General features: G+C 41.1%; 1 protein-coding gene across 1 annotated transcript in view; it reads right to left on the reverse strand.

Annotated features, from left to right (window-relative positions):
* Window positions 1–16,183, reverse strand: part of C9H10orf67 (chromosome 9 C10orf67 homolog) — a 138,015-nt gene that overhangs the window by 54,591 nt on the left and 67,241 nt on the right. Inside the window, 2 exon segments of the mRNA XM_077945488.1 lie at window positions 11,696–11,860; window positions 12,629–12,688. Coding sequence (XP_077801614.1) covers window positions 11,696–11,860; window positions 12,629–12,688 — 225 coding nt within the window.

The raw sequence follows: 16,183 nt of genomic DNA on the forward strand, positions 1-16,183 counted from the left end.
CAAAAATCAAAACAAAACATTTATCTGCATATATCACTTGTGAATTTTCTTCTAACAAAATTGTTAAGGTAGGCAAATCTTTCAAAAATAGGACAAGACTTTCCTCATTTGATGTCCTCAAAGGTGCCACTCCATGTTTGCCAAGGGGCTCTGAGGCTTCTTGGTAGAATGACTGGACTGTGAAGCCATACAGGATTTAGGCTGATCCAGGCTATATGCAACTCTTAAGCCTGTCTTAAAGGTTCAGAAGGCCACAAAAGTCTGTCTGGGCCTGGCTTTCTCACCTGGCTCTAGACCATCCTAGATCTTGTGTTCAGGTGTTCACTGCAGGAAGTCAGCTATGCAAAAGCAGAATACACATCTGTCAAACTATTCACTCCAAAAAATTTGTGACCAGGGCACTTCAGTGATAGGAATGTGTCTATTAAACATGAGGAAGTCATTGTTTATAACAGCAAACAAAAAAAAAAAAAAAAAAAAGAAAGAAAGAAACTATATCTCAGGAAGGCACTGGTAAATTGATACGAATTGGTTATGTAAATTGTGCTACTTCTGCGGGGTGAAATACACATAGCACATATAATTGATTATATAAATTCAACGGTATGGAACGATGTTACCTGTATCCTGTTGAAAATGAGAATCTGCATCAAGACTTGTCTGAAAGGGTGGTGAAGAGAGGTTTTCAGTGATTATCTTTGGGTGGCAGGATTTTCTTAAAAATTTTCTTCTTTTGGCATTTCTTCATTGAGCAAATTTTGTATAATAAGTATATATCAGTTTTGTGGGTTTTTTTCTTCAAGACAGAGTCTTGCTTCATGGCTCAGGCTGGAGTGCAGAGGCATGATCTTGGCTCACTGCAACCTCCACCTCCCCAGCTCAAGTGATCCTTCCACCTCCGCCTCCCAAGTAACTGGAACTACAGGTGTGCACCACCATGCCCGGCTAATTTTTGTATTTTTGTAGAGAAGAAGTCTTGCTATGTTACCTAGGCTGGTCTAAAACTCCTGGGCTCAAGCAATCCTCCTGCCTGGGCCTTCCAAAGTGCTGGAATATTACAGGCATAAGCTTCTGTGCCTGGCCCTGTATCCATTTTATTTAAAAAATTCAGACTCCTGGCTCCCACTTAGGAAGTAAAAAATGCCATTCCAACATTAAAAACAAGAAAAATCTAGATAAACTACAAAATCACAACTTTTCTTGAACCCGTCAGAGAGCTGGGGTCACACTCAGGTAACCTAAATTCCAAAGAGGAACAAGACCCTCGGAGAAGAGATGAGACCCATGAACAGTTCATAGGTCTCATCTATAGCGGAAGCAGCGCCATGCCAGCTTCAATACAAGCTGGTAAGAAGAATGAGCTAAAATAGAAAGAACTTCTGAAGATCAAATGTTGGTGAGCAGGGCAGTCTGAAGTAGCTGGCAGCACATGTTAAAAGAGAAGCTTGCATTCACTCACAAGTTATGTTTTTTCGTGTCCCTTACCAGATACTCATGAGAAAAGCTGAGGGCAGAGCAATTTTGAAGAGTCACTGTTGATGGTGCAGACTTGAGGAAGGGATCAGCTGCTACTACAGGAAAATCACGTTTCCTGGGTCCTTCTTTCCTAGGATGTGAAAGTCTTAAGCCTCTGGGAGAGAGGAAGCAAACTCTCTGGCCAACCAGACTCAAAGAAGGTGATCAGTGGTTGATGCTGGGAAGAAGTGTTAGGTATCAAATCCCATTTATTTCTCCCAGGCCACTCCTTTCTCAGAAGGAAGTTTTCAACTGCTGGGGTGGGTAGCACAGTCTCTTGTTCACAACTTAAAGATGGAGATAGCCGGGCACAGTAGCTCACGCCTGTAATCCCAGCACTTTGCGAGGCCGAGGTGGGCAGATCACAAGATCAGGAGATCAAGACCATCCTGGCTAACACAGTGAAACCCTGTCTCTACCAAAAATACAAAAAATTAGCCAGGCATGGTGGTGGGCGCCTGTAGTCCCAGCTACTCGGGAGGCTGAGGCAGGAGAATGGCGTGAACCCGGGAGGTGGAGCTTACAGTGAGCCAAGATCGCGCCACTGCACTCCAGCCTGAGCGACACAGCGAGACTCCGTCTCAAAAAAAAAAAAAGATGGAGATACATTATGTCAATGGGAAAAATAAAAGAAGGAAAAGTTTGCTCCCCTGGGGAAGGGGAATGGTAATTGTCTTGGGCCTTCAACTCTATGCCAATACCAAGTGGAGGTGTCCGACTATTGCAGGAAGGACAGGAAACTCCTGCCCAAGACCAACTTCAGATACAAGGCAGAGTGAACTGCCCCAGGGAAGAGGGGCAAGAATGCTGAGAAAGTCCACCTTTGGGGCCTGGGCACATGACACTTCTGAAAGTCCGAGTTTGGATCAGAACCGCAGAGAATCCTCTCTACCTTCACTCATGGAGCATCAAGCAACAGCAATGCACTACTGAGGCAGGGATAACAGCATGGAGGCAGATCTTCTCTGTGGCACAGGTGGACAAGTTCTTCTACAAGCTGAGGGTAGAGTGGCATTCAGAGAAAAGCGCTCTGTGACCCCAGCTCCCACGCTAGTCACACACCCTCCACAAAAAGAATATCAGAACTGTCGCCTGGTGCAGTGGATTACACCTGTAATCCCAGCACTTTGGGGGGCCAAGGTGGGAGGATCCCTTGAGCTCAGGAGTTTGAGAACAGCCTGGGCAATATGGCAAAATGCCACCTCTATAAAAAATACAAAAGTTAGGCTGGGCGTGGTGGCTCACGCCTGTAATCCCAGCACTTTGGGAGGCCAAGGGGGGCAGATCACGAGGTCAAAAGATCCAGACCATCCTGGCTAACACGGTGAAACCCCGTCTCTACTAAAAATACATAAAAATTAGCTGGGTGTGGTGGTGGGTGCCTGTAGTCCCAGCTACTTGGGAGGCTGAGGCAGGAGAATGGCGTGAACCTGGGAGGCAGAGCTTGCAGTGAGCTGAGATCACACCACTGCACTCCAGCCTCAGTGACAAAGCGAGACTCCATCTCAAAAAAAAAAAAAAAAAAATACAAAAGTTAGCTGGGCATAGTGGCATGTGCCTGTAGTCTCAGCTGCATGGGAGGATGGCCTGAATCCACGAGACAGATGTTTCCGTGAGCTGAGATCACACCACTGCACTCCAACCTGGGTGACAGAGCCAGACTCATTTTTTTTATTATTAAAAAAAATAAAATAAAAAAAAGACGGTGGTCCACTAGAGGTAACCATAGCAACAACCAATCTCACCTCAACTTTGGTTAGATTGGCCCAACCTGTCACAGTAGTCATACACATCCCCCCCACACACATATATGTATACACACATATGTGTATGGGTGTGTGTATCCATGGTCTCATAAGAGACAGGTTATTTCCATGTGTGAATACAATTTATTTCAATCTCTACTATTCTACACATGATGTCCAGCATTCAATCAGAAATATGAGGCAGCTTGCTGGAACAGGCTGGATGGTGCCAGCCATGTTAGGAGGTTGTACCATGTGGCCTCTGGCATCCCCACTGCTAACCATGGGCGAGCTCTCGGTGCACAGGTGGCCTGGCATGCTGCTCCAACTGTAGCTGTGTCAGCGTGTGATGATGCCATCCCATACCAATTTGGCTACTGGAATCCCTAGTAGTAAAGTAAAATCTCAAGGCTCTCCAGCACACACAATGGCTACACTGACCTCCTAAGGTTTAAAAAAGGCCTTCCTAAGATGCCTTAGAAGGCCATTGCAGTCGCCACTGTGCTGCTTTTGATTGGCACCTTTCTATTATCAAAGGCTCCCTCCTGCTGTCAGGCTACATCAGCAAAGTGGGGACAGACTAGGTTGTTCCAGTTCTGATCACTGGCAATTTGGTGTCCCTGCTGAATGCATCCAAAAGCTACCAGGATGACTCCTACCATGACCTTCCAGACTTTGATGACTAGCACCCACCTCAGCCCTGAGGAGTCACAGTGGAACTGCATCCGGCTTTAAGATTCTGAGCAGAAACTATGTCTAAGGGTTAAAGAATTCTGTAGTTTGCAGATGTTTAATAAAACATTGGCCGGATTTTATGGGTCTATTCCAAATATGTTATCTGGACTTACAACCAGCTCATTAGGACATGGTCTATTTTTCATCTCCTGACCCTGACAAAAAGCTCCCGACACGGTTTTCCCCCAGGAATATGGAACATGGAGGAACAGCAATGTTCCTTGTCTGGAAAAATCGGAAGTTATTCTGTAATGGAATGTGTTGCCTTCACCATCCTATTTAGAGTTCAACACTTCTTTTAAATAGTCTTCATTGTCAATTTTTTCTTGTAGCAAATGAAAGAATATAGTATGTCTTTTTAAAATTACTAAGTAATTTATTTTTAGAATACGTAAGTATCTTATCTCCTACACTTATTTCTACCTTCATGTTCTAGTGGAAAACGATGGCAAAATCAAATGTCGGTGAGAGTACATCTGTTATATTTTTCACTTGCTTTCTTATTGACAGCATCCAGGAATTTTTCAAACCACAGAACAAGTTTTCAAAATATAAACACTTTCTCTGTTTACCAATCTTCAGTGAGCTCTGATTTGGTTCACCAATAGACTCGGCAGCATACAATTTGGGTCATTCTGTCCTTTGTATATCAAGCTGTTCTGTATATCATGCTTTTAAGGATTGTACTTTTGGCTGTTTCCTAATGAAAAATGCAGATAAGTGGTTTTTATTTAGAGTTTATAACCCTAGCGCGAGCACCTAGTATTATGATGGCATTCTGCTAAAGATTGCAAGACTCAGCCTGGATCCCTAGAAGACTAGATTGAGTTAGGTTGATTCTGTTTTCTAGCTTGCAAAAACTGACTTATATTCAAAGGAAATTAAAATGTCAAAACAAAACCAAACAAAAGACAGACAAAAAGGCAAGGAAAAAACATGTATTGTTGGGAAACAAAGCAATAAACAGAACCGGACTCAAAGATGACTCATATCTTGGAACTATCAGATAAGGACTTTGAAAGAACTATAATCAAAAGGTTAAAGAACCTAGGAGAAAAGGTGAACACCATTCATGATGAGCAATAGATAGGGAATTTCATCAGAGAGGTGGAAAATGTAAAAAGAATCAAATGGAAATACTAGAAACAAACCAGGCAACAATCAAGATGAAGAATTTGTTGGATGGGCTCATCAGTAGATTCAATGTAACTGAAAGATTAATCAGTGAATTTGAAGGTAGGTAAAAAAGACAACTCTCCAAACTGAAACAAAGAAAAAAAGTAGTTCAAAATTTAATGAGCTGATCATGTAAGAGTTGTGGAACAACATCAAACAGTCTAGCACAGACATATTTGAAGGCAAAGACATAATTGTAGGTAATGGTTAGGAGTTAATAAAAGATATCAAACTACAAATTCAAGAAGTTCAGGATAAATAGAAATAAAGAGATGAAGGAGAAGGGACAAGAAATGAGAGAAATGAAATGAAAAAGAAATGAAACCAATGATACTTTATTATCCAGCTGTTGAAAAGCAAAGAGAAAGAGAAACTCTTGAAGTCAATCCAAAATAAAACACATTAGAAAGAGAGAAACGAAGTTAAAACTTACAGCATACTCTTGTCAGGAACTGTGCAAGCCAAAAGAGGGTGTAGTCATATCTTCAAAGTATCAAAAGAATAAAACTGTCAACCCAGACTCAGAAAATATTTCAGAAAAATATCTATCAAAAATAAAGGCAAAAAAGGTCTTTTTCCAGACACAAACAAAAACTAAGAGAATTCATTGCCAGCAGACCAAAAGGAAGAAGTTGTCTGACACCAGACAGAAACCTACATCTACACAAAGAAATGAAAGCTCTAGAAATGGCATAAATAAAAGTGTCAAATGCAAATCTTGCTGTGACAAATATATCAATTTTTGTCACATGGAAATATTAATATCAAACTTTAATTTTTGAAGCATATAACATGTTAGGAACTCTAAAGAATTGTACCTTTGATGGGAATATTGGAGATTATCCAAAGGCATTTAGAGCAAGATTCATGGACAGATATGAGTTTTAAGTGGCTTTCCTGGGAGCTCATAAGAAACACTCTCTTTACGGCTGAAGACTAAGCTATTTGGTGGGAAATTTCCCACCAGAGGTTCCTATGGATTGTAGTGCCTTCTTATTGACCTCTTATCAATCAGCTGCTTGGATGCTTCAGTCTGAAATCTTTTTTATGTTACTTTCCTGATTTTTGCTTTCCTAACTTTTCCAGTGGTTGCATAAAAATCTAAACCTTCATATTGAAATCTTTCCAATTGTAACACAAAAAGACCTTTCAAATATTCTTATACTTTATTTAATGTAAACCAGACAGAAATCTTATAAATTGTAATTGAATTTGACTTGCAAATTCTCCACAAGGAAGACAGACCACCAGAATCACACTCGAGGTTGTTTAGGCCTGTGACCATCATTTCTGGTGGAATGAATTCAAATAAATTTTCACTGTATATTTTCAGCCACTGGATTAACTGGACTCCATAGTGCTTCATGGTATTAGGTATAGATAACTTTTTTCTTTTACAGATTTGGAAGAGAAAATGCCATGAAAATTTGGGGAGTCCAGTTAATACAAGGGCTGAGATACAGTATCTCAATACCTGCACACACACACACACACACACACACACACACACACACAAAACAAAGAAATGATTCCCACACTGAGATTGCTAGAGGAGATCCTCAAACTGTTTCTAAGACATATTTTTTGGTTTTGAAACAGGATCTAGCTATGTTGTCCAGGCTGGAATGCAGTGGTGGGATCACAGCTCACTGCAGCCTTGAACTCCTGGGCTCAAACAATCCTCTCACCTCCTGAGTAGCTAGGACCACAGACACACACTAACACACTTGGCTAACTTAAAAAATATTTGTAGAGGTGGGGTCTCACTATGTTGCCCAGGCTGGTCTCAAACTCCTGGCCTCAAGTGATCCTCCCACCTCAGCCTCTCGAAGTGTTGGAATTACAGGTGTGACCAGCCACCCCTGGACTGTTTTAAAGATTTTTTAAAGCCTAAAATAAAAGTGTACCTTTATTCCCTAATTAAGCTGCATACGCTAACACAACTTAAGAACTCTGGATTTGGCAAGCAATATATCAATTTGGTGAGATGTCACGGTTATCTAACATTGTTCAGATACGCAAATGGGAAGAAATAGTAATAGATGAATCAGTAAGAGAAAACAAAGAATTTTAATAGGATCAATTTTCATGATGAACAAGCAGAGATTCCATTGAGGAAAAGAAAGTTAAGAGAGTGTTAAATGAAAAAAGGTTTAAGAACCATCCTTTATGAAAATTAGTTCCTAAAGAAAACAAAATTGATGTGTTATAACTCACATAGACTTATTCCCAGGGTTTGAGGAGGAAGCTGGGATCTGGAGAGACTGGGGTTGGAGAAACTGACAAGTTTGGCAAGGCTAAATCCAAAGACAGTGGTCAACAGTCCACTGCCAGCGTCTAGAGGGGTGCAGCCACCTCTGGCTTGACTCTGGTGAGCAGCGATTTAATACACCAGGCAGCAGCACTGGCAGATGTGACGATGGCAGTCAGGATGAATGACAGCATGTCAGATGCTCAGCCTTCCGGGGGAAAGACCCACGTCTGGGTAGTGTCAAGAGTCTGGCCAAATGACCTGGGGTTCAGGACCGGCCTTAACTCCCACTGGGAACTGGAGAGAAATTCACAGCTGAAGTCCCAGCAAATGGAATCAAGCAACACCATATGAGGGGCGGGGGTGGGGAAGAGGGTCACCTCACTGTCTGTGGGCTCCTGAATGTCAGGGATGATATTTCTGCTACCACCAAGTCGCTATCATCTGTGGTCAGGACCTCACATCTGTCCCAATGGCTGACAGTGCGTGGGGAAGAATAAGTACATTATCCAAACCTTGAATTTATCTATTCCTGATTTCACAGCAAAATCTTCAGTCCTCAATTTAAGTTACGCTCAAACCTAGTGAATGCCACAAATAAAATGTTATAATTGTTTCCCAACAAAATCAATAAAAGCACAAGCATAAACCCCCTTTTCAGTTGGTTTTTGACATCTTTTCATGTATCTCACAAACATTAAACACTATTTTCACTAGAGTATTTTCTTTTCCAAATATACTGAAAGTATTTATTTAATTTATTATTGAACTACCCAGCATAAAATAGGGCAGAAGATAAAAGTCACCTTTCAGCTGGATTTTAAATATATTACTCACATTTTCAATTTTGCTCTCTGAGAGCAGAACCTAAAGATGAATTCATTTTAGTGATAAATGAAAAATGTGATTTTCAATGATTTTGACATTTTATCTCTACATTTTAGGGTTATCCATATTATAAAACAAAGATCAAGTATGATAAGGAAAATTCTTTTGTGTCATCATAACCCATCAAAATATAGTAAATACCCTTTGACAACCTCTGAAGACCATGCACATGTACAGGACTGTCCTATCTCTGTATTACTGCATTGCTTAGCGCTGCCGGATAAACAACGGGTAAAGTGCTGGCTTTCCCACACTGCTCTGCAGCTCTCTTAACTGCCTGCTGCATCAAGCTAAGCCAAGGGAAAAAAGAATGGAATAATGAAACTATAAGCAGATTATAACGTTTTCTTCTCTAATAGAGCTATCTGAAATGTGCAATTTAACCAAATAAGAGTTGTATCTAGGAGAAAAATAGTAAATTTCAGAAGAAAAGATCTTTTCTTCAACTGTCTAGCCTATAATATTATATACCTATAGTAATAATTCTATATCCCATAATAACAATGTTTTAAAAATCACTAGCTTGCAAGGTGACTATGGTCATAACTGCAAAATGGCTGCAATACTATTTTACCTAACACTTCTTGAATGTTAAAGAAAAAAAAAGTTCTAGAGTTTTTATTGAAGTCTTTTATCTGTACAAATTGCTTTGTATTGAGAGAACTCTAAGAATGGGAACACGACTGACTTTCTCCCATGTCCCATTTCCCACACAGAAGGGCCCTGATTCTTTCTGCAGATCAAAGCATGCACCATATGTTCATCAGTACAGACCAGGTTACCCCATGGAAGCTCAGAAGTCCTCCATGGAAGCATGTATTGGGTGCAACCCTAATTAACTAATTACTCAAGGTGGGGAGAGGAAAACCTGAGAATCTATTTTAACCTTGATATGTGAAACTTGAGTATTTGAAATGTTTTGCACATATCAAAAAACAAACTTTACATAAAAGCACTGTACAAATACAAATTTTATGTTGTGAAATCGTTCATTAATAAATATCAGACGACTAATGTTCATATCGTATTTTTCAGACTGGCTAAACACTCAGTTTATCACTGTGTGCTTCGCTGTGGGTAGCACGTGTGCTGTTCCCACCGAATGACACAGATTTCAAAAAATAAGTATGATTAATTAGATACGTTAAATGACTGATGTACAAAGTTCCTGTAACAAGCCCTCCATGTGGTCACTTACACGTGGTAAATATTATAAAACCCTTTAAAGACAATTTTTAAGAGGTCCAGCTACCTCCATGGAGTTAAATATTTAAAAGAGAGGAGCAGGAAAATTATAGCTAGACTGTGTATATATACGGTGAAGAAAAAAACCAGTGGAAGGGGATAGAAGGGAGCACTTAGAACAATAGGAGTATTATTGTTAACAAAGTGTAAGTGACAGTAATAACAATGAACCAGAAAAACATACTTCATTTTAAAATTGAGCCAAGTCATATAAATACGGAACCCCAGTTTAAGTAATTTCTCCCCTCCCCCCATCCAATTTTGACTTATTGTTACATATTAACTTCAGAGACTCCTTCAGCTGACAAAATGTTCTGGTAAGCTTTGGAGATACCCAGGCCACAATCATTACAGTCACAGGGAAAGATTGTTACACAAAGAGAAAAGCCTGTTGAAATGATACCTTCTCAGAGATTTGTCAGTCTTTGTCCTTTATTTTGCATTTTTGGTGGGGGACAACATGGAATATCTCTGCCCCTTGTGGCTGTGACTTTGGAAGCTCAGCTTCTATTTGTAAACTGGGGACACTGGAGCTTCCAAACTGGAATTCTAGGATTTAGTTCCAGCCTTCGGGTTGCTGTGGGGACCGGGGCACCTTCTGTTGCAGCTGCCCCCTGCTGCTGTGACCTCAGGACAAGAGGCTCAGCTGCTCTGCCCCAGTGGCTGACCGGGCTCTGCAGTCCTCCCAGCCATCATCTCAGAGCCTCAGACCACAGACCCCTGACACATGACCGATTTCATGGCAGCTGACCCAGTCTTGGGCCCCTCACCCAGCGTGGCCGGTCTCCCCAACCAGGTCAGCATGCAGTATTGCACAGCGGGCCAGTTCTTTTTGTGTGTGTGGTCCAAAAAAATACTTCCCAAAATCTGGGTTACAAAAATCTTACTTCTAGAACCTAATCACTGGTCATTTCTATGCAAAATTTACCCTCTTCCAGTGTCAGTTTTTTCCCTTGGGAAATTACACTGATTTCCAATTGTCTATACTTCCTAACCCTCTGCAAAGTGGAAATGCTCACCTAGGAGAATCCTTTTTCTCTTCCCAGTAGTGTGACTTCCATTAGCACAACAAGCCTGGCCTTGCTCTACCTGCTCCCTCCTGCACATATGAGGAGTGGTCCATCTCCTGGCGAGTGGGCACAAGAGGTCTGCACCTTGCCTTCCCCCTTTTTGGAGCAAGGATGCACAGAGCGTGCACAATTCTGCTCCACTCCTCCATGCTCTAAGTGAGAGAAATGCAAATTCTGCCCTGTGTAGGGGAAGAAGGAAGAACGAGGGAACATGTAGGAAAGGGACAAAGAGTTTGAGAGAGCAAAATATGCAGTGGAGAGACTCTATGTGAAGCGCTTGGCATTGGCCATATGTGTCACCAATTGGGTTCTATGCCTTCTGAAAGGAGCCTTGACTACTTACACAATTCACAGTGTCCACAGATCAACTAAGAGTTGTAGAAATACAACTATCCTTATAGCTAAGAGCAGAAGGCTATAGAGACACAGGGTCATGATGATGGGAGGTGTTGTACAATGTAGTGAGCAGTGCCTCATAAATATACACACAATTAGCCCACAGTGAGCTAAGTGTCCCAGAGCTACTTCTTAGCACCTCCTTTTTATGTAGACCAAGGGTGCCACCCTAGCTCCTGCAAAAACAGTTGTGATGATCAGGGGAAAGGTAGAAAAGGAGAGCAGCAGCATAGAGTTCACGCATGCACGTCGCTGACAGCATGATTTCCTCCAGTTGTAGACTGAGGAATCCTGCATGAGCAAATGGACTGGATACCTGTGTGTCCTTCCGGGAATCTTCAGTGAGCTTCTGATGGACCCTGGGCAGTCATGAGTTTGAGACTGTATATCCTAGAAAGTGCTTGGGATGTAGCTTCTCTATTTTGGTAATTAAATAGAGACCCACTGGGGCTTAGTGACTCAACTGCCTGGCTGGGGATACTGATGACTTCATCTTGGGAAAGTGAAGGAGGCTCACCCTGACATGTTGGTTTAGAAATAGGCAGCTGGAGCCCCCCACTCAGGGGCGAGAACGAGGTGTGCTTAGACTGCAGGCCTCATGGATAGGGCGAAAGAGACAGGAGCCCCTGTGCAGAGGAAGGTGGACAGTGTGTGGTCATGGAAGCAGTTCTTACCACAAATTGCTCTTCCTTTAAAGCCTTCTTTGGAGTCTTAGCTTTCTTGGCCCCAGTAGATGATATACTCATGGTCGCAGAATGTGGCCTCGAAGCTGTGGTGCTGGGTGGAGACTTGGACCATGGGGACAAAGAGGCTTCTCTCCCCTTGGCTGATTTTGCAGCCTGCCACACAAAAGTAAACAACTTTGTTATTCTCATTTTGTTTCTTGGATTTGTGTCCCTCTCTTTCACACTCTTCCCCTCCCCTGAGCTGCAATTGCAGAGCTGAGGTTTTCAGTCCTAGAGCGCGTGGATTTGTTCTTGCTCCTAGGCCCACAATCTCCCCTGGCAGGATTTGATTGGTAGGCTGAGCTTATTTCTCCACTCTCCCCCTTTAATCCTCATGTCCTAAGAAGAACACACCAACAAATCAATGCTCTTTGGAATCCCCTGGAATGGTGAGGTCTATGTGGAGAGGGGTGGGTGGCAGCTCGAGGCCTGTATCTAGGTAGGAAGAAGGTAGGGAAATAGTAGGAAGGATGAGGATATCAGGATGCATTCCTCCTGATGCCCCACTAGCTGGTTTTTTGGCTTTCAATTTCACTCTCTGCTCCCTGTTCTCAACAATCAGCTCCTGATTTCCCATTCACACTTCTTACACCACTTTATTTATTTATTTATTTTTAAAGAGATAGTCTCACTATGTTGTGCAGGCTGGTCTTGAACTCCTGGACTCAAGCAATCCTCCTGCCTCGGCCTCCCAAAGTACTAGGATTATAGATGTGAGCCACTGCTCCCGGCCTTGCTCTCACTTTCAAGAACTTTCTTTTTCAAACTCAGACATTAGAAAGTGAAAAACCTCAGTATGCTACATAGATTTGTCAATTCAGATGCCAAAATCAGGGAAGCACAAAATTAAAGAGAAAGAGGAGAAAAAACTTAAATACAAACCTTGACACTTAAGCTGCCATACTTTTTTCTCATTTCCTGGTCCTCTTTCTGTTTATTAATCTGTAAAATTAAAGACCCATATCATTGGTTATTATCTACAAAGATTAAAAAAGACAATTTTCTATAAAATTTCTATAAGCAATGAAAGAGTAACATTTTAAACCATTTGTCTGCCAAAACTAATATGGGATACAAGTTATAATATCAAAGAGAAAACAAACTTGTATCCAGAAAAAGAACTTTTATTAAAAAAGTAAACAGGAATATATAACATTGCAAATATCTAAAGTCATTAGCATTCATTCATTGCATTAAGTACAACGGACATCATAGGAAAACATGCATTATGTGTTCAGCACCTTCAACTGAAATATACAGATTCTCACATTGGGACTGACTAGGCAGACAACCTGACCCACAGAGAATGAAGAAACGCAGGTGGGGTGATGAGTCCTCCCAGGAGTGGCACAGAGCCAAAGGAACCCCTGTCCCCAGCCAAGGGAAGTGGTGAGTGATTGTGTGACCTCCCCTGGGAAACCATGCTTCTCCCATAGATCTTTGCAACCTGTGGATCAGGAGATCCCCTCATGAGCCCATACCACCAGGGCCCTGGGTCTGATACACAGAGGTGTGTGGAGTCTTGGCAGAGTAGCTGCTCAGGTATACATGGAGACCCAGCAGTTTTACATACTCTGGTCCTGGGAATCCTGGCAAGGTGGCAGATCTGTCTGTACCTTCCCCCTGGGAAGGGGACTGAATCCAGGGAGTCAAGCAGCTTTGTTCTGCAGGCCCTACTTCCATGGTGCCTCACAGGTTAAGCCCCACTGACCTGGAATTCCAGCCAGCCAGCAGCAACAGGTTGGAGACGGCCTCAGATGGACCAAATTCCCAGGGGGAGAGGCGGCCGCCATCTCTGCGGTTTGGTTGACTCAGCTGTTCTAGCCTGCCAGTTCTAGGGAGTCCAGGTGGTTCAGATGAGGAGAAGTCTTGCACAATGCAGCACAGCTGCTGTGCAGAAATCGTGGCCAGACTGCTTAAGTGGAATCCTGATCCAGCTCTCCTTACTGGGTGGGGCCTCCCTGCAGGAATTTCAGCAACTCCAGCCAGGGTTATATGTACAGAACTCTGATCTCTCCCTGAGACAGAGCCCCAGTTAAAAGACACAAAATGGCAAGCTGGATAAAGAGTCAAGACCCATCAGTATGCTTTCTTCAACAGACCCATCTCACATTCAAAGAAACTCATAATAAAGGGATGGGGGAAAAATTTACCAAGAAAAAGGAAAACAGAAAAAAGCAGGGGTCACAATCCTAGTTTCTGACAAAACAGACTTTAAACCAATGAAGATCAAAAAAGACAAAGGGCACTACATAATGGTAAAAGGTTCAACTCAAGAAGAAGAGCTAACTGTCCTGAATATATATGCACCCAATACTGGAGCACCCAGATTCATAAAGCATGTTCTTAAGAGTCCTACAAAGAGACTTAGACTCCCCTCTATCTATTAATGGATACCAGAGGTGTTTCCAGTTTTTTGCTCTTACAAACAAAGCTGCTACAAACAAATGCAAACATTTGTGACCCAAGACTTTGTGTGAACATGTGCTTTTATTTATCTTGGGTAAATACCAAGGAGTGCAATGGCCAGATCATCTGTTAAGTATAGAATTTTAGAAATTTCTTTTAGCTGTCAAAACATTTACATTTTTCTAAATGTATATTTTACATTTCCACTAGCAGAGAATGAGAGTTCTAGTTGCTCCACATCCTTGACAACACTTTATATGGTCGACCTTTTAAATTTTAGCCAGGCTAGTGAGTATATAGTGATATTTCATTGAGATTTTAATTTGTATCTCCCTAAAGACTAATGATGTTGGGTATCTTTTTATGTCATCATTTGCCTCTATATATCTTTTTAAATAAAGTGCCTGTTCAAATAGTTTGGCCATTTAAAAAATTGAGTTGTTTTTATATTATTACATTGTAAGAGTTATTTGCATAGTCTAGATGCAAATTCTTTGTTAAAGATATTTTGCAAATATTTTCTCCCACTCTGTGGTTTGTTTTTTCATTAAAAGAAAAATATTTTGAACAGTAAACTTTTTGTTGTTGTTGTATGACACAATGTCTTGCTCTATCACCCAGGCTGGAGCACAGTGGTGTGACCAGGGCTCACTGCAGACTTGATCTCCCTGGGTTCACGTGATCCCCCCACCTCAGCCTCTGAAGTATCTGGGACTACAGGTGCATGCCAGTACGACTGCCTAATTTTTCTATTTTTTTATAGAGATGAAGTTTCACCATGTTGCCCAGGCTGGTCTTCAACTCCTAGGCTCAAGCAATCTGCCAGCCTCGGCCTCCTAAAGTGTTGGTATTACAGGTGCGAGCCACCATGCCTGGCTAAACTTTTTAAATTTCTGATAAACTGTAATTTGTTATTTAAGAAATCTTTGCCAAATCTGAGATCACTAAGATTCTCTCATATCTTTATCTAGAAGTTTTGTAGTTTCAGCTATTACAATTCTGATCCATTTCAAGTTAACTTTAATATGAGGTGTCAGGTAAGGGTTGAGGTTCATTTTTTGCTTATTGCTGTCCAATTGTTCCAGTACTGTTTGTTGAAAAGATTATCCTTACTACTTGAATTGCCTTTGCATCTTGGTCAGAAATCAATTCATTATATATGATCCATAGGGTCTACTACTGGATTCTCTAGTCTATTTCAGCAATCTATGTTTCTCCTTATGCCAAGACCTCTTTACCTTGACTACTATAGTTTTACAGCAAGTTTGAACCAGGTGTGTGCATCTTTCAACTTTGTTCTTTTTCAAAATTGTTTCAGCTATTCCAGGTCTTGTGCATGTCTATATAAATTTTAGGATAGGCTTGTTGATTTCAACAACAACAACAACAACAACAAAAAACCCTGCTGGGATTTTGATTAGGACTGTGTTGAATCCATAAATCAATCTGGAGAGAATTGACAGCTTGATAATATGCATCTCTTGAATCATGAACAATGGAAATATTTCTGCATCTATTTAAGTCTTTAATTTATTTCAGCAGTATTTTATATTAACTGTACATGTTTTGCACATATTTTGTCATGTTTATCCATAAGCACTTCATATTGTTTGATGCTATCATAACCAGTGTTTTTCAAAATTTCAATTTTTGATTGTTCATTGTTTATATATAGAAGTACAAGATTTTTGTATCTTGATATTTGCAACCATTCTGCATTCACTTATTAATTTTAGTAGCTTTTTTTTGTAGATTTATTAGGATTTCCTATAGAGATGATCATGTCATCTGGGAATTTAAAAAGTTCTACCTCTTCCTTCCCTATCTGGATGTTATTTATTTTTGTGTGTGTGCGTTTTTGCACTGGTTAGGACCTAAAACACAATGTTGAAGGGAAGTAATAAGAGCAGGTATTCTTGTCATATTTCTGACTTCAGAGTCAAAATCTTCATCCTTTCACTATCAACCATGATAATAGTGTGTTTTGTAGATATCTTTTATCAGCTTGAGAGGTTCTCTTCTATTCCC

Source organism: Macaca mulatta, chromosome 9, assembly GCF_049350105.2.
Source record: "Macaca mulatta isolate MMU2019108-1 chromosome 9, T2T-MMU8v2.0, whole genome shotgun sequence".
NCBI classification, from domain to species: Eukaryota; Metazoa; Chordata; class Mammalia; order Primates; family Cercopithecidae; genus Macaca; species Macaca mulatta.